The sequence below is a fragment of the Callospermophilus lateralis genome, chromosome 15 (genome assembly GCF_048772815.1).
Source record: "Callospermophilus lateralis isolate mCalLat2 chromosome 15, mCalLat2.hap1, whole genome shotgun sequence".
NCBI classification, from domain to species: Eukaryota; Metazoa; Chordata; class Mammalia; order Rodentia; family Sciuridae; genus Callospermophilus; species Callospermophilus lateralis.
Genome location: NC_135319.1, coordinates 62,136,038 through 62,163,435, shown reverse-complemented (window position 1 = coordinate 62,163,435; position 27,398 = coordinate 62,136,038). Strand labels below are relative to the sequence as shown.

The 27,398-nt window shown below is 37.8% G+C and overlaps 1 protein-coding gene across 6 annotated transcripts; it reads right to left on the bottom strand.

Moving 5' to 3' along the window:
- Positions 1-4,700: 4,700 nt before the first annotated feature.
- LOC143381418 (cytochrome P450 2C18-like) lies at positions 4,701-26,458 on the bottom strand. 6 transcript variants are annotated; one of them, XM_076835027.1, is made up of 9 exons: positions 26,291-26,458; positions 25,136-25,298; positions 24,818-24,967; positions 21,674-21,834; positions 20,478-20,654; positions 13,575-13,716; positions 10,618-10,805; positions 6,355-6,496; positions 4,701-4,882 (listed from the first exon to the last, which is right to left on the bottom strand). In XM_076835027.1, the coding sequence occupies exons 1-9, from the start codon at positions 26,456-26,458 to the stop codon at positions 4,701-4,703; spliced, it is 1,473 nt and encodes a 490-aa protein (XP_076691142.1). The 6 variants fall into 6 exon arrangements, with proteins under 6 accessions (XP_076691142.1, XP_076691144.1, XP_076691145.1 ...); XM_076835029.1 differs by having other exon boundaries at positions 13,575-13,710; XM_076835030.1 differs by having other exon boundaries at positions 20,484-20,654.
- Between the last annotated feature and the right edge of the window lie 940 nt (positions 26,459-27,398).

The window sequence follows — 27,398 nt, the reverse complement described above, 5'->3', positions numbered from 1 at the left end:
GGGCAGTAAAGGGTGGCAGTGCCAAAGAATTACAGTAAATAGATCAATATAGAAAATAAGAGTAGTCTCTTTATCCCAGCCAGAGGTTGATTTAGTGTAATACCTCCCTTTGATGATTTTCATTGCTGTTTTTATTTCCTCCTCATGGAACATTTTGCCAAGGATGTTCCATAGTGTAGGCTTTCTCATTGTAAATTCTTTTAACTTTTTTATCATGAAAGTTTTTATTTCATCATCAAATCTGAACCTTAATTTTGATGCATTTAAGATTCTTGGATGGCATCCATTTTCTTTCAGAATGGGGTATATGTTATTCCAGGTTCTTCTAGCTTTGAGGGTCTGAGGTTGAGAAATTTGAAGAGATCCTAATTGGTTTCCCCCTATATGTAATCTGATTCCCTTCTCTTGTGGCTTTAAAATTCTCTCCTTATTCTGTATGTTAGGGATTTTCATTATAATGTGGCTTGGTGTAGATCTGTTGTGATTCGATACATTTGGTGTCCTGTAACCCTCTTGTATTTGATTTTCAATTAATTCATTCTTCAGATTTAGAAATTTTTCTGATATTATTTCATTGAATAGATTGTTCATTCCTTTGGTTTTGGTTCTCTATCCCAAAAATTCTTAAATGTGGTCTTTTCATGCTATCCCATAATTCTTGGATAGTCTTGTCATGGTTTCTTACCATCTTCACTGTGTGATAAACTTTATTTTCAAGATTATGTGTTTTGTCTCCATTGTCTGAGGTGCTGTCTTCTAAGTGATCTAATCTGTTGATAATGCTTTCTATTCAGTTTTTAATTTGGTTCATTATTTCCTTCATCTCAAAGATTTCTGTTTTGTTTTGTTTTCAGAACCTCCCGCTCCTTATTGAAGTATTCTTTCGCTTCCTGTATTTGCTTATGTAGCTCTTTACCGAAATGATCTTTTGCTGCCTATGTTTGCTTTCTTATATCATCCTTTCATTCACAGAACATTGTAATTGTTCATCCTGAGCTCCTTCTCTGACATTTCTTCTGCTATGCTGACCAAGGATTCTAATAATTTAGTATCTTGATTTGTTTGGGCACTTTCTTCCCTTGTTTTCTCATATTGTTTGTATGTCTTCCCTTCTAGAGGTGAGGATCCTAGGTGTTATAGTTTTTACCCTATAGACTTATGGTGTCTCTGCAGGGTTACAATACCTCTTTTTTAAGGGGGAGATCAATACTAACAGATCCCAATACAAACCATATACAGTCTTAAGTCAAATAGCTCCTATTAAGACATTTATGGTTTTGCCACAATAGACAGAAATGATGGGTTCAGTTAAGCATTAGGTTTTGCGAAAGTATCTAAAATTTCTTATGGTAGACAAAGAGAGAGTGCGAGAGGTTGTAGGATGAGATGTTAAGGAGGTAAAAGGTGAGGATATAGAGTGATTATATCTTAGGAAGTGTGAAGGAGAAATCAAAAGAAGTTAGAAGTTGGTTAGTAACAGGAGAAAATAGAAAAATATTTTGGGGAGACAAGTAAGTGGGAAAACAATAGAATACAAAAAAACCATAATAATTATAATTAAGAAAAAATGTAAAAGTAAAAAAAAAAGAATATACAATACAAGTGTAATATACTACTGAAGCCAGATTTAAAGACAAGTAGTTAGTGTAGTTAGGTAAATTGGGTCTAATATCGAGTAAAATCCAGAATGAAGGCCATATTGAGAATGGAGTCCAGGGAAAGGGGAATTGAAAATGTCCCCAAGGCCCAGAGCCCATCTCAAGGAAATGTTAATAAAGCAGCTCCCAGCAAACATGGAGATGTTAATCCAAAAGTCCTTCGGCCCAGATTACTCCTTTGGCCCAGATTACTCCTTTGGCCCATCTGTCCCTCACCCTTTGGGCCTTTCCACCTACATTCTATCACTGCAAGATAACAGAACAAAGACAGGAGCCAAGAGGAATGCAGAAAAGTTGAAAGAAGACCTTAGCTATAAAACAGGGAAGCCCTCCCCCTTCCATGGATTCCACCTCTTGGGTCCCCTTCTTCCTCCAGGGAGAGGTCTTTTCTGCTGTCCTTTAATAAAGCTTCTACTTTCCACTCTAAATTTGCGTCAGCGTGCTTCTCTGGTGTTACCCTTCAGCATGGGGGAAGTAAGGACTTGTCACAGCGGTAACACTATTCAGACATACCAGTTCTCATTAGCCTAATGCATGAAAAGTACTTGGTTTCCCAAATGTTGTGAGTGTGAGGATAGGAAAAGAGAGAGAAAAAAAATGTCAAAGGAAAATTAAAGGATTGTTTCTGTTGGAGTTCAGAAACAATCCTACTTCCCTTCTTATCCAGTAGGTGAGTTGTCTGTTGTTTTCTGGTGTCTCCACCCTCAGGATGGTGAAGGTTATTAGGGTGGGAAGGTTGGTCATAGAGGCATAACTCCTAGAGGTGGGGTATAGCATTTGCCAGTCTCTGTAGGGAGACATTGGAGGAGCATGAAAGTCCACACACAAAGCCTCACATTTAGAGCCAACTGATATTTGACAAGGGTGGCAAAACAATGGGAATAAATAACCTTTCAACAGACACCATCTCTAACTCTGTATATGTGTGACTTCATTTAAAGCTACATCCAACAAGGCTTCTCTCATCTCTCCACCTACTCTTCCCCATCACATACCACCATCTAAAAGACTCAACCCATCTGCAATTCACTCTGCCGTTCACGCTGCACATGTCAAGGTCTATTTCAATCCACAGGACTTGCAGGTGATGCACCTAGGGTTCACTTAGGGTAAGCTGCTCCTTTCCAATATCCCAAACCCTGTGCTGTTGAGGGCCACAGGAGTCAGGATGATGCACGGCATTTTGCCAGAAGGGAGTGGTTGAAAGGTGATGCCAGCGAGCCATTGAGATGATGATGGTTATTTTAAGCTGTGTATTCAAATGTATATATGACCTTTACTGTCCGGCAATAGGGAGGTTCTTGCTTCGGGCGCGGCTACTTTGGAGTTCCCTTGGAGTTCTCATGGGGTTCCCAGGCGCACAGGGAGCCCCATGGAAGAGGAGAAAGTTTCCAGGGAGCCCGGTGGAAGGGGAGAAAGTTCCCAGGGAGCGTGTGTGGAGTGCTGGTGGAGGTCGGCAATAAAGAGTTGCTGTTTTGAACCTACAAGTGCTTCCTGGCGGCTCAGTTATTTGTGCCCAGCCAGACTGAGGCACTGTGCAGTGATGAACTCCATTCTCATGTCATGGCATGGTATTTTATATGTTGTAACTGTAAGGGTAAAAGAAATTGAAGTTAAAGTGTAAAAGTTAAAGTGTAAAAGACCGGGCATTGTAAAGTTTCTAAGCTGCAAGGCCTGAGTTAAAAAGTGAAGGACCAGGTATTGTAGAGTTGTAAGGGTAAAATTTCTAAGCTGCTTCTAAACTGCAAAGCCTGAGTTAAAGTGTAAAAGACTGGGCATTGTAAAGCTTCGAGGACTGGGTTAAAGAGTAAAAGACCAAGTATTGTTAAATTCCTCAGCTACCCCCAAAACTTGAAATCCCTGCAGCTGTTAGGACAATATCCGAACTGCCCAGTAAATATTTCCATAGACTCCCTGGTTGCCTAATAACTTGGGACTCTGTGAAGCCTGGCACGTAGGCATTGCAGGACCTAAACCAATCAGTTTGAATGTGTACCCCGCTTAGGGGTGACCAATCACCCCTGCCCAATCTGTTCCCGCCAATGAATGTACTAATCATGTCTCAGAGTTGTTGTTCAATTTTCCCGCGCCTCATGATGATTTGTTCTGATGTATGCAAAGGCCCCACCCTCCCCAAAAAGTGTACTTAAGCACTGCTTGACCTCTGCTCGGGGCTCTGGGCTGCTCTCCCTTCTTGAGGGAGCCTGCCTGGAGCCTCAGCACGCTGAATTGGATCCTCAATAAACTCCCTCCTGCTTATTGCATAAAGTCAGTCTCTTGGTGGTCTCTTCCTCCGATGCTTCGCTGGACCCTTACAAAGTTCCCCTGCTACCCCCAAAACCTGAAATTCCTGTAGCTGTTAGGACAATACCCGAACTGCCCAGTAAATATTCCTCCTGACCCTCTGGTTGTTTAATAACCTAGGACCCTGTGTAGCCTGGCACGTAGGCATTCAGGCCCCCAAACCAATCAGTTTGAATGTGTGCCCCGCTTAGGAGTGACCAATCACCCCAGCCCAATCTGTTCCACCAATGGATGTACTAATCAAGTCTAAGAATTGTTGTTCAATTTTCCCGCGCCTCATGATGATTTGTTCTGATGTATGCAAAGCCCCTGGATCTTGGGACTCTATTTTCTTCCTATACTGCACAAAAGAAGAGAAATTTGAGAACTGACCCAGAAATCAATTATGTATTTTATTAAGAACATGCATGGGATAGATGGTTCCGACAGATCATATTCTAAATGACCATGATGTTTTACAGTGATAATGTATCAATAACTCAGCATTAGATCCATGTTATTACTTCAGGTGGTCAATACAAGTATTACAGAACACAGGAAAGAGCAGGTATATCTGTACAATGACCAGAAAGAAAAAACAAACTCTATAAAGGAAGAGGTGTGTTCCCTTACTCTCTAGAATGGGAGATGCAGAGGAGAGGTCAAGAATGCACCCCAGATGGGCAAAGGATGTGGACGATGCCCTGGGGAAGGGACTGCAGACAAGAGCACAGCAGCAGCCACATGGTCTGCTCTGTTTCACACAGGAATGAAGCACAGCTTGTATAAGGGAGGAAGAGAGGCTAATCCATTGGCTATTGGGGTGGTATCGAGTTCCTTTGGGTCAACCTGAGATTTCAGATGAAAGTGCTGTAAAATGGTAGTCAGAAATAAAAACAGCTCCATGCGGGCCAGGCTCTCTCCCACACACATCCGTTTTCCTGTAACAAACAAAAAACACAATATGCTTATGTGTCATTTGTACAGTGACAAGCACTGTGCTTCTTATGTAAAAATGAGAATATAAATAAACATTTAATGAATGATTGAATGTTTTAGATGGACAAACGGAAAAAGAGCAGACACTTTTTGTCCATCTTAACAAATATTTCATTCAAACAGTATTTTTGGAGGTATCAGCTTTATGCCAAAAACTTTATTTAAAATTCCTACACTGGAATGACACTTTTGAATTTGAAGTTTCTAAGTATACATTTTTTCTGAAAAGAACTCTGTTACTTGTATTTTCTATTCCGATTCTGATGTTCCATGACCGTGCCCTCATTCTTCAACCCTCTAATCTCACCTCTAACAGAATCCTTTGGAATCTCCAAAGAACCATGAATGTTAATCTTTTACATAATGCTAATCTTCTTGTATAAAAACACAATTTCCCTTCATTCCATTCAGGACACAAGTGGAAATTCATGTCCTCTTTACACTCTTTGTGATCCCTTCAAGCACTAAAATCTTGCCCTCTTTTGATATCCTCAACATCATACTCATGCTCTTTTGGAACCATGAAACACCTGGAATCATAGTTTTCCATGTCCATATTAATTTGCTAACCTGTTGAAATGTGAACACTTGAAGAATGGTTCCTTGACTTATCATCATGGGATGTACAGTGCAAGATATAAGGCAGACATCTAGAGTCATGGAATCAAGGAAGGAGAGTCCATGAGCAAAGAATCAGTAAACACATTGCAGATGGGAGATTCAATATCCAAGACACATAACCATAACTGGAGGAAGAGCAGGATGCTCTGTGGTCATTGTAGGGTCTCTTCCCTCATCCCCAATTCTTCCATAAGCTCATGGTTATCAGGCAATTTCAGACATCCCTGACTGAGAACAAAAGTTCTTCTGTGGTGATTCATTGCTTCCTTAAAAATTTCCTACCTTTTCTTTTCTCCATTCTATGTGACTCTTTTCAGTCAGCTCAAAATTAATTATTGACATCATTAATTATGAAGACACAAACTCCATTATAAACCTCAAGTGGAATATTATAAACCAACATCCTAGAAGCCTATCCTGGTAAGCCAGCCAGCCCAGAAATCTTCCCTACCTCAGCGCACTAGTCACACCAGAATACAATCAGTTGTTCACGAAGCTGCTTCCCTAGAGGCCCTTTGCTATGTGATCTCATGCATGTGGAGACTACCATCACCACAATGGAGCAAGAAGGGTGTTGAACAACAACATTTAGAAACCAACCAACATCATGGAGTGAGATGCTTTTCACTTAGTGGGTGAGGAATATTTAAATTAGATTGACCTTACAGAAGGAAAGCTTAGCAGGGAGAGTACATTGGTATCACAATGGTGCTCTGCTCATGTAAAGAGCAAATGTTCTAACACCAGACGAGGCACCAGGTAAGAAGTAGCTGATCCCAAATATTTCTCTTACCTGATGAGAAAGGCATGAAGTAGTCACTTTTCCTCAAGTTGCCACAATCATCCAGAAAGTGCCCAGGGTCGAACATCTCTGGGTGGGGGAATTCTTTGTTGTCATGGAGCACTGATGTCAGTGAGGTCCATATGGCTGTGCCCTGGAAATAACAAAGACAAATCAATTTAAGCAGGAATTCAGGAGCTGAAAGGCACAATGGAAATTACTTAGCTCAATCTGCTGGTCTGAAAAATGGAAACTGTGTCCCAAAACAAGCAGTGACACTTTCAGAGAGAGTAACCATATGACAAAACTACATAAAGCAAAAGGCAATAAAATTAGCAATATCATTTCACAATGCCTTCCGTCTGAATATCAGTTCAAGCAAGGAGCATCAATCAAAGCTAGAACAGTTAGGTGAGTGATTTCATAAGCAGGATGTTTACATAGTCCTGAAGGACCATGGTGTGATGTCTATCACTTACTTATAAGAGCAGAAGCTCTGTAATGGAGAGATCTGTTGGATACCACCTTCTTTCCTGAGAAAATTAGCATAAGCTATATTGAATAAGTGACATGATGTGTTCCCACCTCACCATGTGATGCAGTGACACTTTCATTGACATTTATGTAGTTTTCTTCCCAAATTCACGATGAGAATCTAATCCCTAGAAAACTACCATACAAAGCCAGCCTCAGGAATGTTTGATTTCTGTCCTGGATTCCTTGCTAAGGCGAACACGATGAAAGGAAACAAACAAGTACAGGAAAGGGAACTACTACCCCTGATTACGGGAGAGTAAATAGAAAAGATAATCACATTACATGTCAGTTCTTTAACTGGACACTAAATTGTACAAGAAAAATCTACAAGGAGATTGTAAAATAAATGGGCTAATTTAAACATAGGCTTATGTTAATATTGTAGTGTGAATGATATCTGAGTATAAATGCAATGACTACTGTGTAGGAGAAAATCATCATTCTTTAAAATGACTTGAGGCACCAGTCTATAAGTAAATAGCTTAATAGACAGATATTAAAGTATAAATACACTTCTAAATTTTATATAGATTCCAATTTTTTTAAAAAATGTACCAGTGGGAAAAATTCAATCCCCTAATATTAAAAAAAGAAAAACATAAAAGCATTTGCCTCGCATGCACAAGGCCCTGGGTTCAATCCGAGCACCACAAAAATAAATAAATAAATAACATCATGTATCAATTTGCTTTTAAAATCCTTCCTTTAAGTATAGTTAAAGTAGTGATATATGACAAGGTTTCCTTAAGATTCATGTGGATATATATTTAGAAAAAGTTGTTTGAACATATGGAAATTCACAAATAAAAAAATGAAGCAGAACAATACCACCATAAGCAAAAGGTAAAAGAAAAACTGGTCAATTAACTAAGAGTTAAGCAACACAACTTTTACAAAAAGACAAGGGCAAATCTTTGAGAACTGGTTTTTGCAAATTCTCTTCAGATAGGACATAAATCCACAAATTGACCTCATATGATTATAAAAAGTCTATTGGAACAGTGTGTCTCATAAGAGGGTTGAACAAATAAGTCCACAAAATGCAGCCTGCCATGTGTTTTCATATAACCAGTGAGCAAAGAATGTTTAAATTGAAAGAAAAAGAAAAAGAAAAAGATTTTTACATGAAAAATATTTGTGAATTTATTATTTCAGTTTCCATACATTGAACTTGGTCATGTTCTATAGAATGTTCCATAGATTATCTGTAACTGCTTCCATGTTGCAATGACAGAGTTCAGAAATGTCAACAGAATCCTAGTATCCTGCAAAGTCCATATTGGCTGTAGTCAATTACAAAAGAAGTTAGTCAAGTCCTATTAGAGTGTTATCTCTACTGACATCAGTGATTTCAGCCTATGGAAAAAAAAATTTATCTATTTGGAAAATGGCAACCAAGGATTGAAAAATTCTATACCAGACTGTTCCAAGAAGAAGAGAATAAATGGATCATTCTCTTGAGGCTACAGTTCTATAAACTTCAAAGATACCAACCATATCATAACCTGCCATTCAGTGAGCAGAATGAAATCATCCAGGAGGCCCACAAAGAAGATGCATTGGATAAGGAGGACTGACAATCCCTGATTCTTCAGTCTATTTCCGATTTAGTTACACATAAGGAGGCAATCAACTTTCATTAATTTTATCCTCTCATCCCAATAAGAAATAAACACCATCTCCTCTTTGTTCCTCTGCTAGAAAGACAGTAAGTTCAGGTTCTAATCCTTATACTAAATACAAGAGCAAGCCCCATGTCCTTCCTTCCCCAGAAGCCATCAGTCTTCTCCCCAGGACAGCCTTTATAGGTGCAACCTAATGAATCTAATCAGATTTTTCCAATGAAAAGACAATTCTTATTTGTATTATTTTAAATATAATAGTGATATTTTCTGATCTCAAATTTTAAAATCTACTCTGTAACAGCAAGTAGGTTTTCTGGATGAACACAGAAAGCATGTGGTAGAAAGAATGTTAGCGCTTCACAGATAGAAATCATCTCAAGACTTCAGATGTGGATGCTGGAAATGAGGCCCAGTGGTAGAACGTTGCCTGGTGTGTGCCAGGTTCTGTATTTGATCCCCTGTGTGGATGGATGGATGGATGGATGGATAGATAGATAGATAGATAGATAACATAAATGGGAGACAGAGGAAAGGGAATGGCACAATTTGATTATGTTCATATGCTGTCCTACTAAAAAAGAGGGAAGACAGTGTTACAACCTTCTTTCCATTTATGGGAAAGAAATGAACCCTTTCTAGAAGAACATAAGCTCTGAAATTTTACATTTTCCCCATGTGATACCCGGTTCTTCACCAAAACAGATTTGGCATTTCAAACATATGACAAATGGCCCATCAAAAGGAAGAAACAGACCTACATCAGGAACATTTCTCACATATTTTTTGCAGCCAGCACTATCTTGATATCTAATATCTAAGAAATTTTTTGGAGGAAAAATTATTGACAAAAAATCTGTTATAAGCACTGAAGTCATGAAAACATGTGATAGGTCAAATCCAGCTCTGTGTATGTACTTGCAATTTGTATATTTACCGCAGAAAATCCATCCAATATCATATAATCTATCCTCCAGATGCTGAAAATCAATTTGTGTATACACATTCTTGACCAAAGTTTATATGAAATTAAGAGAAGAAAATTTCCCTTATTTGGAAAAGAACATCTACCAAATTGTATGTAAAACAACCTTCTCTGCAATGAAATAGTAAGCCTCTAACCATTCCTGTAGATAAGAAATAAAAAAAGAATGACTGTAATCATGTATTCTGTTCAATGTGATGGAGAAATCCTAAAAAGGGCAAAAATGCAATAAAGAGACATCAAGGATATAAAAAGAGGAAATACATCAAATTCACTCAGACAAGAGGATAAAAAACACTGACATATCAAATGTACCTCAGACAAACCATTGGCAATTACTAGGAAAGTTATTAAGTTTACTAGATGTAACATCATCACAATGACAAAACCAAATACACACCAGTTAGAAAGAAGAGGCAAAGATGTGTTTAAATGACATAGCATGAACAAAAATATTCATTTTACAGGAAAAACTAACAAAATATTTATGAGGCACTGAACTGAAAAGTAACATGACTGAGAATATTAAAGGAAGCAAAAATAAATTGAGAACATAATCATGAATTGAAAGAATCAACACATCAAGATACCAATTCTTACTTAATTTGTTTATAGGTTTATTGTTCTCATGAGGAAAACCTAAGAAATCACTTGGGGAATTAACAAACCAGTTTTTTAATCAGAAATTGAATATAACACTACTTAACTACTGAGCTACATCCCCAACCCTTTTTATTTTATATTTTGAGACAGGGTCTCACTAAGTTACTTAGAGCCTTGTTAAATTGCCAAGACTGGCTTAGAACCTGCACTCCTCCTGCATCAACCTCCTAAGCTACATGAGACACCACACCCTGTGACAACGAAATTTTTAACCTTTGTATGGAAATATAGACATTTAATAATGGCAAAAACAATGTTTAAAATGTAAAACCAATTTGGAAGGCTCACATGGCCAGATACAGCCACCTCTTAGAAAGCTTTATACCCAAACTAGAAACTGCACACAGGTTATTAAGTAGCCAAATGTTTTGCAACTTGTCTCATCCTGTGTGTTAGAGAATTACAATCCTGCTATGGATTTGGGACCAGGAAGAACACTGAGGCGCAGCCCAGAAGAAACAAGCTTACCTTAGGAATGAGGTAATTTCTGAATTTAACATCACAAGTCACTGCATGGGGCAGGTTGACTGGAAGGAGATCAATGTATCTCTGGATCTCATACAACACAGCATCTGTGTAGGGCATGCGGCTTCTGTCCTGCATGCAGGGGCTTCGGTGTCTGCCAATCACACACTGAATCTCTTCCTGGACTTTAGCTGGTAAGACACAAGAAAGAAATGAGGGGAAAGGAGAGAATGGGCACATTTGTCATAGCAACTGAGTATCATGAGAAGCAGGACAAAGATGTCCCAACAGCATTATGAATATAAATGATATGCCCAGAGGCACACTTGCATATATAAACAGAGTGCCAATTTTATTTACACTCTTCTATAAACTACATTTTAAAGTAGATAGGAGCAAAGAAAGTAAATAAAATAAAAATAGGACCATACTTATAAATTAGCATCCCACAGAATTAATATAAGTAGAACTAAATAATATTTTCGAAAAATTTAACAAAATATAAACACATCAAGAATTTACCGTTCTGGCAGAAAGAAAATGGGAATCAAATATTAAATTTTCATGAAAATAATTTATGTTTAATATAAAGTACAATAGATTGATATATATGTATGAAGGTTTTATGTAAGAGCAATTTCCAGTGGATCTCCCATCGTACTCCCACATCTTTTTTATTTTAATATTTTTTTCTAGTTGTTGACGGACCTTTATTTTATTCATTTATTTATATGTGGTACTGAGAATCAAACCCAGTGCCTTACACATGTCAGGCAAGTACTCTACCACGGAACCACAATCCCAGCCCTATCCTCCCACATCTTAGCCACAGACACTCAGCACTCTACCACCTCGTTCTGAAATTTAAAGTCATATTCAAATAACGATTCTCTGTTTGTTGTGTGTGCATTAGTACACAACACTTAATGATTTCCAGGTATGTGGAAATGAGAGTTTGCATAACTTAATGAGTTAAGCACAAAATTGGGAAAGGACACACACACACACACACACACACACACACACATACACACACACGATTGCCCACCAGACTCTATTCACGAGGATATATTAGACTGCAATTTTTGCTTATATCAACATCCATGAGGTACGACCTTCTGATAGTATACACATACTTTCTGTTATATGAAATTATGATTATTTTACATTGTTGGTGCTTTCTTGGTCTTCTCCCAGTTGCTCTATGTAAGCTCATCATTTTCCAATTTTGAGTTAGGTTTATTCAAGATGCACAGGTAGATGTTTTATACAGCAGGAATCATTGTCCAGCTGTCAGAAACCTCAGACTATTCCTCACATCCCTTTTGCTCCTGAGTCTCTCTTGTCATCTGCATCATCCACTGTCATGCTGAAGGCTCCTTCCTAGGTCCAGCACCCAGCAGTCTCCCCAACACTCTCATCCAATTCCTGGAGCCCATGGCTTCCTGACTTATAGACATTTAGATACAACATTCTCCAGTAATCTTCTGAGATACAGGGGTAATGGTATAATATTTTGGCAAATGTGCAGGTCTGAAATACACCTATTCTATGAAATAACAAGACGTTAGTTACTTTTAAGAATTCTGGTGCTGCCCTGGTGTTTCACATAAGTCATGGGATATTTCTCTGAATGCTTTAATGAATTCTTCATCCCTTGTGATATGCAATGCTACAACCCTGTGTTTTGGGTGAATGCTTTTATTTCACTCTGTCTGATGGATGACTGGAAGAATTTTCTACTAAGATGGCAAATTATGAAAGTCTTTACTCCACAGTTCTTCTCTCCCTTGAGAGCACATGACTTTTCTGATGTTGAAGGAAGAGCTCAGATTCTCCAAAGCTTCCTTTCAGCCCCACACCTCAATCTTTCTTTGCCACTACATAAGGTTCCTTAGGAAATGAATTCTGAGGCTCAGTATGTTCCCTTGCAATTCTTTGCCTGCAAAGAAAATATTTGTCACCTGATGAATGAAGATGTGAAAAGAATGGTTTAATGCTATTAGCTGACAAGGGATTTGCCTGAGCAGAAAACCCTCCCTTTTCAACCTCACTCTCCCTTCATTGATTCCTGTTATTTCCAAACAAGAGAATCTTGTTGGAGTTTTAAGAACAGAGTTTGCTTTTCTTTCTTCATAAATTTTCCTCTTCTAATATTCAGGTTACCAGACCATCCTCCTTTTAGATTCCATCACCACCCTTGAATCTGCCTTCTATGATTAAGAAACTTGGTGAAGATTAAGTGTTTATTGTTCCCATCCTCTCTGGATTGAAAGAGAATGAGTCTAACAAATAATTGTGTTGCCATCCTTTTAGTGGAATCCTCACACAGGACTCAAAAAAAGTATGCTTATTGCTACTGCATGAACAAAATTCCTTTAAAGGCGATTTTTAAGTGGTATTGATAAAACATAAAATTTTTGACCATCCCTCAAGAAAGTTCTTACTCCATGAAACACAAGTTTTATGGAAGCAGTCTGTTGAAATGATGAATTAAAAAATTAGGAACAGATCTGCCAAAATTAAAATATCTTTCTGACATATAGACATGAATAGAATACTTCCAAGTGAGGAATCATCTCAGGAAGCTTCATTACATTCTAGGATTTCCACCAAGGCTTCAAGAAGGAGTTTCCTTTTCCCTACGCCAGAATTAGAATTAGCAGAATGAGGAGAGGCATCTTCAAGACTTTATCTGCTGAACCAAGTGGTATTTGGGGATACAAACAGGAGACATTCCCATGCCCGTGGATGCTGGCTCTGCCACCACAAATCACTTCCAATGAAATGCAGACACTGCACCAGGGTTCCACTGCCTCTCCTACTGCCATGCTCTCTTCACTTTCTCAGCCCTCCTTCTGATCACACATGGTCGCAGAGAAAACTAACAAACAAGTGAGGACCAAGCACTTCTTCCCAACATCTCTCTCAGTTCACGTGCTCGTCATCTGTGTTCATACCTGTGACCTGTGGGTGCTTCAGCAGGAGCAGGAGAGCATATCTCAGTGTTGTGCTTGTTGTCTCTGTGCCAGCACCAAACAAATCAGAGGCAGTAGATACCAAGTTTTCATACGTATACTCCAACCCTTGATTGTCCTTTTCCTAGGAATGATTTGATACTATTACATGTCAAGTCATTTGCCAAAGGATGAAAATACAGTGAACCACATTAACTCATAATGTTGTAAAGTTGGTCAACACAGACCCTGAAGCATGCAGTACTACAAGCATTAACTGGTTGTCGTGGCAGAGACTGTATATCCCTTGACCCAAACCTCATTTTCTACACTCTGTCTCCAACCTGAGATTCTTTGCAGTGTGACCGATGAGCTGTGTAACATGTTTCTTTCCCCAAAACAGGAGGATGTCGGGTGGCTCTCACCCTGGACGTGAAGGCTTAACCATAAAAGTGAAAGCCCCAATCTTAAATAGGGAGTCAAAAATGAAAGGTTTTTTTATTTGTTTACAGAAAATAGGTGAATGAGGACTACATTATGGTAAATGTTATAAGTCTGAACAGGAGTTTTCAGTTCTTTTCTGTCAACAATTGGAAAAGTCTCAATAGAACCCACAATTTTCATGAAGTACCATTATGAGAACAGCACGGCAGCAAATCCAAGAAGTTATCAGAGGGAAAGAGAACAGGTTCACCAAGACAGGATGGGCCAGCACCAATGTAATGAACAAGGGAGAGAACAGATATAATGGTCTAGGGGACAAGAATAAGAATGCATTAATTGAAAGACACTAAACCATAAAGACAAGAAGTTGAGACATTAACTGTCCAAATGGGATATATGACAGCGGAGGGGTAATGAGATGCCAAGGATAAAGTTTTGGACTGAAAAGACTATGAAAATGAATTGAAAACATCACAGCTGTTTAAATACTGAGTAAAGGGCATCATTATTGTAAAAAATACATTATTTGACAGCTAGTTCCAGGGCTGCATGGTACATTCATAATCTCTATGTGGCTGTGTTATGCTTCACATACGTAATTAACACCATCAAAACAAACAAATCTCTTTCAACACACATACTGGGTAACCAAGCTCAGTATATGTCTTGGAAATACCTACTTCTTATTGAGCCTGTCAAGTCAAAGTTCATCATTTAAGTGTCAAGTTAACAGTCATAGACCAATGTAAACCAGTGTGCTCTAAAACCAATGTTAAATTTTCTATCACCTAAGATGAATTTGGAGAGTTACTTTTTATATGCACATATGAAATCATAATTAGCCTTGTTTATATAAACCATATAGAAAATTCTTTTTTAATACTGATTTTTATTTTTTTCTATTTATTTATTTTTAAATGGTGCTGAGGATCAAACCCAGTGCCTCACATGTGCAAGGCAGATGCTCTACCACTGATCTATAGCTCCAGCCCCTAAAAAATTCTTCTAAAACTAAATAAATGGACACACATTCCATGCTACACAATCAAATATTAACATTGTTATGGAAGCATTACTTAGTGATGTCACAAACATCATAGATCAGAACATCCAGGAACTGGCATTTCTAAGAAAGCAACTATCAACCCCACATAACCCATTTAAAGAAAATTCTAGGGAGCTGTGGTGTCTAGGCAAACATCTTCACCATCCAGCAGTAGTTCATAAGGAAAGTGTCTGAAAAATTACAGTAAATTTGCATTTCAAATAGAAGCTGACACTTTCTATTCCTTAATTCTGGGACAAACAGTTGTGGGCATAGGGTAGTGTGTTTCTGTGCAGCCTGCTTGTTCCTCAGCAAAACTAGGAACAGGTTCCTCAAATAATCAGGGTTGCATCTTTTGATTGTTGATGGTCCACACAGAGCCTGGCCACTGCTGCAAACATTGTGGGCTCCAGTGACATCCCCACTGGCAATACATGAAGAATTTAAACAATGATTTCCTCTTGTTTACTTATTGGATCACGGGACTTAGGGAAATCACCATCAGCCTTCTTTTACTGCTTCTGACATAACAGAAATGGGATTAATTGTCTCCAGAAATATAGATTTTACAAAAATTATTTGGAACAACTATCAAGTAAATGAATTTCTGTAGCCGTCATCATGCTATTCAGCAATTGCTATAACAGATAAATGCTTTTGCTTAATGAGTCAACCAATTTGCAATGGTAAATTCCAATCCTCAACAATAAATTACATAAATTTTTCATTCACATCCTCTACTGACTTCCTTAATTCACACAGCTGTTTTTCTACATTTTCGTGGTATTGACTGATCATATTATAACAATTCATTTTATTTATTTATTAAATATTTCATCCACTTCAGTATCTTTGGGGTCAGTAGCTAGTGAATTATAAACTTTATAAGCCATGTGTTACCTTGTATTTTTATATATCTTGTATTCCTGTGTTGTTGTATGCATCTGTTCAAGTGGATTTCTTTACCACTCTTATGTGTAGGCCTTTTTAAGGCACAGTCTTCTCTTGCCAAAGTTTCTTAGAATTCTTCAGATTGAGACCCCCTCATAGTTGGGATATAAAGAAACTTTATGTTAATTCACTGTTTTTGCTGTAGAAATGAACTTCCATGAGTGAGACCTAAAGGCCCACCATTAGCCATTCCCACTTAGGACTATTACTGGGTTTTCTCTTCTATTTATTGTAATGAACTAGAGATGAACTCTGGTAATTTATGTGTACTGGAAGGTGCCCTTTTCATCATCAGGTTTAGATCAGCAGCAGAATTCTATCCCATGAATTTCTACTTCCCTGTAGATTACCATCATCTCACAGTAAAGAGGGAAACAAACATAGCAACAATCAAAGCAATAGCAGACAGTACTAAAATTGATGCCTGCTGTCTCTCTGTAGAGTAAATGATGCTGAAGAGAGATGCTGAAAAAATGGTCAGTCTTGAAAATTCAAACATTGTTAAAGAAAAGAAATAGCCATGACCAGAATATACAAAAACTCTGGAACAACACTAAGAAATCAAATTTAAGAATCATTAGAATTGAAGAGCAGTGAGAACTGTGGGCCAATGGAATTGATAGCCTTTTCAGGTAAATAAAAACAGAAATTTTTCCAAATGCAGAGAGCAAGATGGCCATCAAGACACAGGATACATTCCGAAACCAAAATATACAAGATTGAAAAAAGAAACTCTCAACAAAACATTATAATGAAAATACCTATCATATAGACCAAGGATAGAATGTTAAAACACTCAAGAAAAAAAATTCATGTCACATTTAGAAGAAAGGCAATCAGAGTTACTTTTAATTTCTGAGGTCACACTCTAAAATACAGAAGGACTTGGAATGATGTATTCCAAGGGCCTGAAAGAAAATAACTGTCACCAATAATGCTACATATAGCAAAATGATCCAGCAGAATTTTAGCAGAACAAAAACCTTCCAAGATAAGCAGAAACTAAAAAAATTAATGACTACTAAGCTGTTACTAGTGAAAATACAGAAAGAAATACTATACAAAAAAATCAAAACCAAATCCAAGTCTCACAAAAGAATAAATTTCACTTGAATAACAGCTAAGCAAATGAGGAAAAGGACCAAATTAAACATTATAAATAAAGCAAAATGCCGGCAATGAATAATCAACTCTATACAATAACATTGGGTGTAAATGGTCTCAACTCCCCTAATTAAAACACATTGGCTGCCAGAATGGATTTTTTAAGAAAGATCAAATTATATATGATTTGCAAGAAACTCAAATTATAGGCAAAGACATCCACAGGCTGAATGTGAAAAGACAGAAATACCATGCAAATAGAGCCTGAAAACATGCAGAAACTGCTATTCTCATATACAGCATCAGAGAATCAAGTGTCATGTGTTTTCAGTCGTATGTGAAAGCTACATGGGAAAAAGGAAAAAAATGTTGTGGTGGGATCTCATGAAAATGGAAGGGATATCAGTATAGTAGAGGAAAGGGATCATGGGGAGGAAAGAGGGGAGGAAAGGGGGAAATAGTGGGGAATGTTATTGGCCAAATCACAATGTTATACTGTGTGCATGTACATATATGAAAAAATGAATCCCACCATTTAATACAACATTATGCAACAATAAAACATGGGGGGAAATAAAAAACAAAAGAACACTAGATAATAAACCAAGGCCATATTAAGAAATAATTATCATTATTAATAATAACTACATGGTTTAATAGAAAATATGTTCTGATACTCTTTTATTTCTATGTAGTTTTTTTTAGTTTCTATAATAAAAAATATGCATAAAAAACAACTGTTTTTTTATGCTGGAACCTATTTAAAGATATAGATTGTGACTAATAACAACAAAAAAAGAGATGAGTTTGCATGGGAGTAAGGCTATCTGTATGCAATTTGAAGCTTAGAATCAACTCAACCTGGACTATTAACATTGACATGTTAAGAAAAAACCACATGGTAAATAATAAGAAAAAAATTAAAAACAAAGAAAAAGAGAGGAAATTTAAAAGTTTCAATAGAAAAATGTTGATCAGGTAAGACATTATCAAAAATATGTAATGTTATTTTGCACATGCATATCCATCCATCAATAGAGCTCAACATGTATGAGGTAAACATTGACAAATGAAGAGAAACTAGAAGAATATGCATTCTTCTCAAGAGAACATAAACCTTTCTATTCTCCAGGACAGTCCAGGTGATGGGACATACACAATTCTCGATAAATTTTAAAATCATATGATCATAGAAAATATCTTCCCTGATCCCAATGGAATGCAACAAGAATTCAAGGAGAGAAGAAAAATCTTCCATTACACAACATGCTCTTCTACAACTAGTGGGTTAAAGAGGGAATCACTAGGAAAGCTAGATAGGACTGAGATGTAAAGGAAACAAAATACAATACAACAAAACACTGACAGGAAACAAAAACCAGTTCTTAGTGGGAAACTTAGAAGGGTAGAACTTACAATCAAAGGGAAGACAAGAGCTCAAGTACATTGTAACTTCTTAACCTGGGACTAGGAAGATAAGAGCAGGCTGAATGCAAAGCCCCCCAGAAAGGAACAGAGCTTCATTACCTCTTAGAATGGCAATATGATTGTGAGAGGGGAAAAAAGAAATGAAAAACAGAGTGGGAAAACAGCTGAACACTCACTCCAACCAAATACTGCTTCTCAGAAACTGTAAGCAAATGTCCCAAATCATTAGCTGGACTAAGCACAAATAAAGAGAAGACACCAACCACTAAATTCAGACATGATAGCAGGAAACTACTGATTTTACAGAAATAAAAATGGCAGCAAGAGATTACCTTAAATTACTGTACAACAGCGAATAAGATAATCTGAATAACAGGAAAATTTAATAGAAACACAAATTACAAACACTGATTCAAGGTCAGTATGCAAAACATGATCAACTGCAACAACTTAAGATAGACAATTTGTAATCAAACTCCCCCCAAAAGAAAGGTGGATTGTGTGATATACTGGTGAATTCTATCAAAAATTTTAAATCATAGTATGTACACCACACAAAAAGAGCAAAATGGTGATACTTGCTACAACTTAGATGAGTCTCCAATGCATTATATGGAATAAAAGAAGCCAGAAACAAAAGGTTGCATGTGCCACAAGGTCTTTCATTATGTATCCATGATGGGAAGACCCATGTAGACAGAAATCAGAGTGCAGGGGTGTGGAAGAGGAGTATGTTCATTTAATGGTACATATACATTTGAGAAAAATGAATAGGTTTTGAAACTGGAGACAGATACGATCACAGAACATAGTAAATGCTATAAATACCAATAAAGTTAACTTCAACAAGGTTCACTGCATGGTATGTGAATTTCATCTCAATTTTCTAAATGACAATCATGAGACACAAATTAATTGAAATTCATGTCAGAATTCCACACTGGGTTTTTGCTGAAACTGACAATCTCATCTTGAAATTGATATGGAAATTCAAGGGACCTAGAATTGTCTAAAAGTTCTGAACACCAACAACACCGTTGGAGAACTCACGTTCCTTTTTCAAAACATGAAACACAGGAACACTGAAGAGGTCAAGACGTCAGGATGCTGAACCTCCTGGCATAGGGTGGACATACCCATCGTGGAGCAGCATGAGAGTCCACATACAAAGCCTCACATTTATAGCAACTGATCGTTGACAGGGTGCCAAGGAAATTCAATGGGAATAAATAATCTTTTAATGCATGCTGCAGTGACAGCACATTCCTGCTTCCAGGGTCCCAGACAGACACCATCTCTAACTCTGTGTTATATGTGACTTCATTTAAAGCTGCATTCAACAAGGCTTCTCTCTTCTCTGCACCTACACTTGCCCACATCACCACCTACAAGACTCAAACCATCTGCAATTTGCTCTGCTGTCCACGGTGCACATGTCAAGGTCTGTTTCAGTCCTCAGGACATGCAGGTGGTGTACCTGGGGTAAGCTGCTCCTTTCCATGTCCCCAAAACCTGTGCAGAGATGAACTCCATCCTCATGTCATGGCGGGGTATTTTATATATTATAACTTGGTTGGAAATTGTCTCTTCGTGAGTCACATCCTTCCATTTGTTTCATTATTGATTTGTGTCATCTCTTCTTTCTTTGAGTCAATCTGACAATTTGTGTATTTATTAACTCTCTCAAAAACATAGGTGTGCATTCTTTCTCCTCACATAGATTTTTATCTAAAGAATAGAGTCAGAATATTCTAATTATTTAATAATTGCATGTTTTCCATGATGCTTTGTGGAGATTCATGATACACTGGTCATCAAAGTGCTTCAGAATCACTATTGTCCTGATCATGTAACATTTCTACAAATTTAAAAGGGTTCAGAAAACCACAACATGATCAAGGAATCAAAAAACTAGGCTGATGGCAACACTGTACCTGAGCCATTTTTATCAGGAAACAGTCAATGAAATCCCGAGGATCGTTCACATCCAGGGATTCTTCATGTTCTTTTACTTTCTCCATAATATAATTTCTAATATAATCAGTATTTTTGAATAAAATGTGATGACTCCCTGGAAGACAATCAATAAGAGCAGGGAAATTATTGTAGACCTACAAGAGAAAACAATAATATATTTATAAAAAGTACTTAATTAACACATAGGTGACATGTTGCCACCTTTCCTAAGAACTTATTGCTCTATATGTAAATAAAATTTGGGTCTATCTTGAGGTGTCATTGTTACTGAAAAATATATAATTCAATCATTCTTATAGAATGATTTATGGGAGAATTTTCTTACCAGAGCATCACAAGTGATAATCATTCCTGAAATTTATAAAACTTCTTTATTCTAAAACTTAATTTTACACAACTTCACTTGTTTTCTACATCAGTTTTCCCCAAAACATGAAATATGACAGCATGAATTAATGTGATTCACATTACATAGATAACAAAAGACATTAAGGGATATGGGGAATATTGATTTAGAACACAAAACTAGTCCCTGCTTTTTTATTTCTATCAAACAGCTTCAGATATAGAATGAGGTGGCCCAAAAATCATGGAGCTCAACTGTCCTCTAGAGCAGTCTCTCCTAACCCAGGGATCTTTTTAGCTAGGATAGCAGTTGCACCTCAAAACCCCTACCCCACTCAGTGATTCCTCAAAGTTTCATTGTCCCTATTATTCTCTTTACTTCCAGAAACTATACTTTTTCTGAATTGAGACATTCCTGCCACATTTTTGGATGAAAAGTCCTCCAAGTGTTGATTGCTGGGAAGGCCTTCCGGGCAATGGGAGCTTTCAAAAAGTCCTAGGATGTCCACTGAGTGACATGGTCATCCTTTGGGCAGTCACCAAGAGCCTTACAAAAACAAGGCTTTTGATATGTAAAGAAATATCCACTCACTGGAGTGGGCTAAAAGCCAGCTCTGTTCGTGCACCTTCATGTTCCTGCATGCCAAATAAAGAATTCAAAACTAATCCCAGATACTTGCTCCATGGCTCTAATCAAGACAGTACAATCCAAGCAATCACATCACCTCATGCACCATATACTATTTTGGATGTGTCTGAAGAAAAAAGACTAAAGTGTTTTCTAAGGGAGAATGGATTTTGGCCTCACTTGCACCCATGCAGAGCTCAGAATCCTGATGTTTTCGTTTAACTTGTTCACCAAGGTGAGAAAATCTGGATCTTGGTAGTCATACCGGTTCTTGAAAATAATGGAGCAGATCACATTGCAAGGAGCGCAGCCCAGGATGAAGGTGGGATCACAGGGTGAGCCTAAAGAATTGGAAATGAGTCAAAATACATTCTATGATCATGTATAACTTAAAAGGACAACTATCAAAAAAAATAAAAATTAATAAAAATATTTCAATAAAAAAGAATTGGAAAGGATTTTAAAATATCTTTAAAATTGGCCGTTACAGCCCCGCTACCTACATAAATGAGTTTAATGTACTCAGCTCATGTCCACTGCCTTTACTTATACACTGTACACTGCAGCATTCTGCTACTTGGGAAGATAAAGATTTATCTTTCTGGGACTGGGGTTATGGCTCCATGGTAGAGTGTTCGCCTAGCATGTAGGAGGCACTGGGTTCGATCCTCAGCACCACATAAAGATAAAATAAAGATAGTGTGTCCACATAAAACTAAAAAATAAATATTAAAAAATGACTTAGCTTTCTACTTAACAAGTCCAGTATCCAGAGCAGAAACACAGGTTTATATTATGCACACATTTTAAACAGTACATTGTATACAGAGCAACTGTCAGCAAAATGTTCACATGCATTAACACAAAGAATTGCCAAGTGCAATGGCACATGCCTGTAATCCCAGAGGTGTTGAAAGATGAGGGAGGAGGATTTCAAGTTTGAGGCCAGCCTCAGCAACTTAGTGAGACCCTTAGGACATAACAAAGCCCTAAGAACTACCAAGACCCTGTTTCAAAATAAAAAATAAAAGGGGCTGGAGATATGGCTCACTGGTAAAGTGCCCCAGGTTCACTCTTCAGTACCAAAAAGAACAAAGAATCACTTTTACCTAAAGTAATGGAGTTTACAACACTTAGTTCACATCTACTGCTTTTACTTATACCTCCATAGCCGTTGGGGTTTTCTGGACTGAGTATTGAACCCAAGAGCACTTTAGCACTGAACTATGTCTCCAACCCTTTTTTTCTTTTATATTTTTAGGCAGGGTCTTGCTAAGTTTCTTAGGGTCTCCCTAACTTGCTGAGGCTGGCCTTGAACTAGCGATCATCCTGTCTCAGCCTTTCAAGTCACTGCCATTACAAGCTTGCCCAACCATGCCTAGCCAAGGGATAATTCTTAAAGGCAAAAGACCATCTTAAACATAATAATTCAAGTATTCAGAACATAATCACATCTGTCTGTAAAGCCTATGGAAAATACAGAAATGAGATACAGAAGGAGGCTATGCTGTGGGCCTGGAAACTTTTGTATGTGTAATGAAGGAAGAAAGAATTCTGTGTAGAACCAGTGGAGAGGAAGTAAAGTGAGATTGTAGGTGAGTTCATGCATATAGAGGAAAAAATGACAAAAGCAAAATGTGTGTGATATTTGAGAAGAAAAAGTATTATCAACAAGTGGATTGAATTTCTTTGTAAAATAAACAACTTTTATTCAAAATATAAACCCCAGATAGGGCAATCAAAAATGTAAAACTAAGAGACACATATTATTACTCATTTAAAATTTTAAAAAATGAATTTTACTGTGGCTCAGAGGTAGAGCGCTTGCCTAGCATGTGTGAGGCACTGGGTTCTATTCTCAGAACTGCACATAAATACATAAAACAGAGGTCTATCAACAATTAAAAAAGAAGAAAGAAAGAAAAGAACGGTATATTTTAATCACTTTGAAATCATACATTAAGTATATTATTTTTCAGGAAATGAAATCAAAATATAGAAAGTGTTCCTTTTTGTGGGGAATCTGTAAGATAAATTGCTATAATCAAATAATAGGTACCAATTTATATGTATGAGCTCGCAAATTCATACCTGTGGAACTTAAATAAGGGAGACAAGAATCAAAGCACTATGAAAAAATCGGGGGGCATTTGAAAAATAGAAAATGTTTCTGTTAGATGCTGTCTGCAAGCATCTTTAAATATTGCAGGGCTCTACGATTTTAGAAATGTGATATTTTCATCCATGGAGGTGGAAGGTAACTTGCAGAGTCTTGGAAATTTGGAGTGTGTATACATGTGTGTCGTGCACTGGTAAAATTGAATTTTTAATCTTTTCTTCCATTTCATTTGAAATAGAAAATGTGAAAACAAGGTCGTTTGGGATGCAAGCTGATAATCACATTCACAATGACAGACATTTCACAGGTGAGTAGAGTTGGCAGTAGGAGAAAAATAAGGACCATAATTTCTAACACCAAATCCAACGAACAGGGGAAGGAACACATGGAAAACTGAACACAGAGTTAACATTCTATTAGGAGAGACTATGTAAGGAGAACCTGATAGTCTTCAAAATCTAGTTAAAGAAACCATTTTATAAATGTCTGTGTACTTTCTATATTTACATGAAAACAGATATTTAACCAAAGTATGTGAATCAAAAAACACTAAATATGGGTAAGAAGATGTAGTTTGTGATTATTTATAAAAAATCATCCTGCATTTAGACAGAAATAAATTGAGAATTTTATGAAAATAAAGCTAATCAATTAAAAGCATACATTACACCATGACTGGCCAAAGCTGCAGCCTGGACCTGGAAGAAACCCTGAGCCATGTTGGTGAAGCTGCTCACACAAGTGTCGTCCAACTTAAGGAAAGCAGATGGCGACGAGCTGGGATTCCGTGAGGGAGTGGTGTTGTCACTGCCTCCCCATCACTTACCAAGATTTTCTACTGGCATGATATGGAATAGGTTGCCCTCATTGACACTAAGGGAAAACACTGCTCCTTAACTCTTTAGGGAAAAAAAAAACCACTCACATACTAAGTTCATAATTCCTGATTGGAAAGAAAAATAAAAATATTCAGAACAAAACAGATCAAAAGAACGTTTACTCCCCAACTGCAGGCCAAGGCACATCACTACCCAGGCCACATTGATAAACAAACATGTCCTGTCCCTTTTTAAAACCATCCCTGTCCCACATGGGGTCACAACCAGGGCCCATAATGAGAGCTCTCACTCAACTGAAATGCTTCCAAGACAGTCAATAGAGAAGAGGGCACTCTGTTAAGGTCAGTGACACAAACAGGCACCCACCATTGGTTTTCCTCAACTCCTCCACAAGGCAGCGGGCTTCCTCTTGAACACGGTCCTCAATGCTTCTCTTCCCCATCCCAAAATTCCTCAGGGTCATGAGGGAGAAGCGTCTTATCTCCTTCCATGTCTTTCCATTGCTAAAAACGATACCTACAGGTAGAGGAAAGAGATTAGAAGGGAGACCCAACAAGGCAGGGAAGCTACTGGGGGACACCACAGGGATGGCCAAGCTCTGCCTCAGGAGCCCTTCTGGTCTCTTTTCTTCACGCTGCTCATCCCAATGACCACTGCACAACACACACATGCACGTGCACTTACCAAAGTTTTTCTTACTTCTTTTTAAAATTGGGATAGAGTCTCTTCCAGCAAATTCCTCCCCATGATCAACCAAGGCTTCCTTCACAGCTTCATATCCATGCAACACCACAATGGGCTTCATGCCCAAATACAGAGTGAACACAGGGCCATAGACTTTGGACAACTGGAAATGGGAAAGAAAATGCAAATATTAGCAAACCAAATCACTACCTAAACCATGCATCATGCTGATTCTGGCTGATATTATCATCATCATTTTATGGTTTTATTCTAACACACTGAGATGGAAATATTTCTACATTTCATATGTAAATGATTGATAGCTGCCATTGATGGATGGCTTCTGATGTGCCATAAAATTTCAAGGCTTTTCATACACAGATTAAAATTAATCCTCACATCAATGCATTCAGCAGTCTTATTTGCCCTGTTTCATTAGCAAAGAAAATGAGATCAGAGAATTCCAAATTCATTTCCAGGGTTCCACAGCTAAGATAGGCGAACAAAATTGGAACATCACTGACTCAACATTTGATGCTCGAGCACTTTATCGCACCCCCGTGCCCACCTTGGAATCAATACCCAAGAGACTGCTCAGGATCACCTTCAAAGCTCTCTCCAGAAGATGCTGATAGCCCTATGGTGAACCCTAGAAAGTGGTATTTTTAAGTTAGCACGCTTGATCCTAATGCCCAGCCATGATTGGGGTCTGCAGCTATTACACACAGTACGCACTGCAGAGGCAGAACCAAGACATGAACATCCACTGGAAGAACCATTTCTTCTACCCTTCTCCATTCCCAGCCCCAGGCAAAGAATTTCTGCAGCAACCAAAAGACTCTGATATCATCAACTGGACACTGACTCATTGTGTCTCTTTCATTCCCTTTGCTATATCTAACCTCATGCTATTGCAGAAATCCTTAAGCTATTTCTTTGCTTTCAGGCATAATTGTTGATTCTGCAGAGAAGTTCTATACTCATAGCAATCTTGTATAAAACATGGAGCTAATATGGCACATGACTTCTAGTTTACAGGGAGTATTTTCACCTGTTAAAATAGTTGCCTCCAGAAGTATACTATATACTATCTTTAAAAACACAGTCAACTGACTTGCCTTCACAAGCCACTGAAGGAGCACAAGGCATACTTACATTCCTTAAGGATTTGCTGATGTCCTTAATGTCTATCTGCAGGATATTTCCAATAATTGGGAGAGGAGTGGGCCCAGGAGGGAGCTTCCCCCTCCCTGATCTGTGTCTCCACAGTGAGAGGAGAAGCAGACAGGAGACACCAAGGACCAGGGCCACCACTGGATCCATTGGAGTCTTCTCTTCCTACTGAGATAACTGTGACCTTGCTATCCGAACTTTTAAGGTCTCCTGCTAATCCAATATGTAACTCTTTGACACATAAACAAACAGTAAGCTGCGTGGACTTTCATCTCTCTAGAGGAGGCTTTCTTCCAATAACAAATAAAACAAAAAATATTGATATTTCTCCTTTTCTAGTAAGCACCCTGGAGATTATGATTTAAATGTACTAGGTTGCTGTCCAGTTACCAGCTAGGAGAAAAAAGAAAGAACAAATATTTTCATGTGCTGCTATGATTGAGAAATACTTAAACTAATAATTTTGTGCAAGAAAATTACTCGTAATGCTAAATAGACACACTCAGGCCAATTGGGAATCTAAGACTTTGAGGAGTTCAGTATATTCCATGACTTGTATGTCTTGAAAACATAGAGATGGAGATGCAGTGTCCAGGATAGGACAAGGACACAGAGATTGCTCCTGGTAGGCCTGAGACTAGGAACTACCATCCCTGCATCTTGCACCCTTTCCCAGAGGGAGAAACTCACTTCTTATACACTGGTGGTAGGAATTAAAATTAGTAAGGTCATTATAGAGAACTGTATAGAGGTTTCTCAAAACACAAACCAAAAAAAAAAAAAAGTACTTGATCTACTGCTGTAAAATGTAGATATCTCACCTGTGAATAAACATCAAAGGAAATGAAATCAGCATATGAAGAGATGTTTATAACATGCTCATGTTTATTATGGGACTACCTACAATAGCTAAGAAATCAATTTAGACGCCCACTGTCAGATAACAGATAAGGAAAATATGGCATAGATACACATTCTAATATTATCCAGACATAAAACAGAATGAAATAGTGTCCTTTGCAGCACAATAGATGGCAGGTGGGAAGACATTTTATTCAGTGAAATAACTGGACACAGAAAGATAAGGACT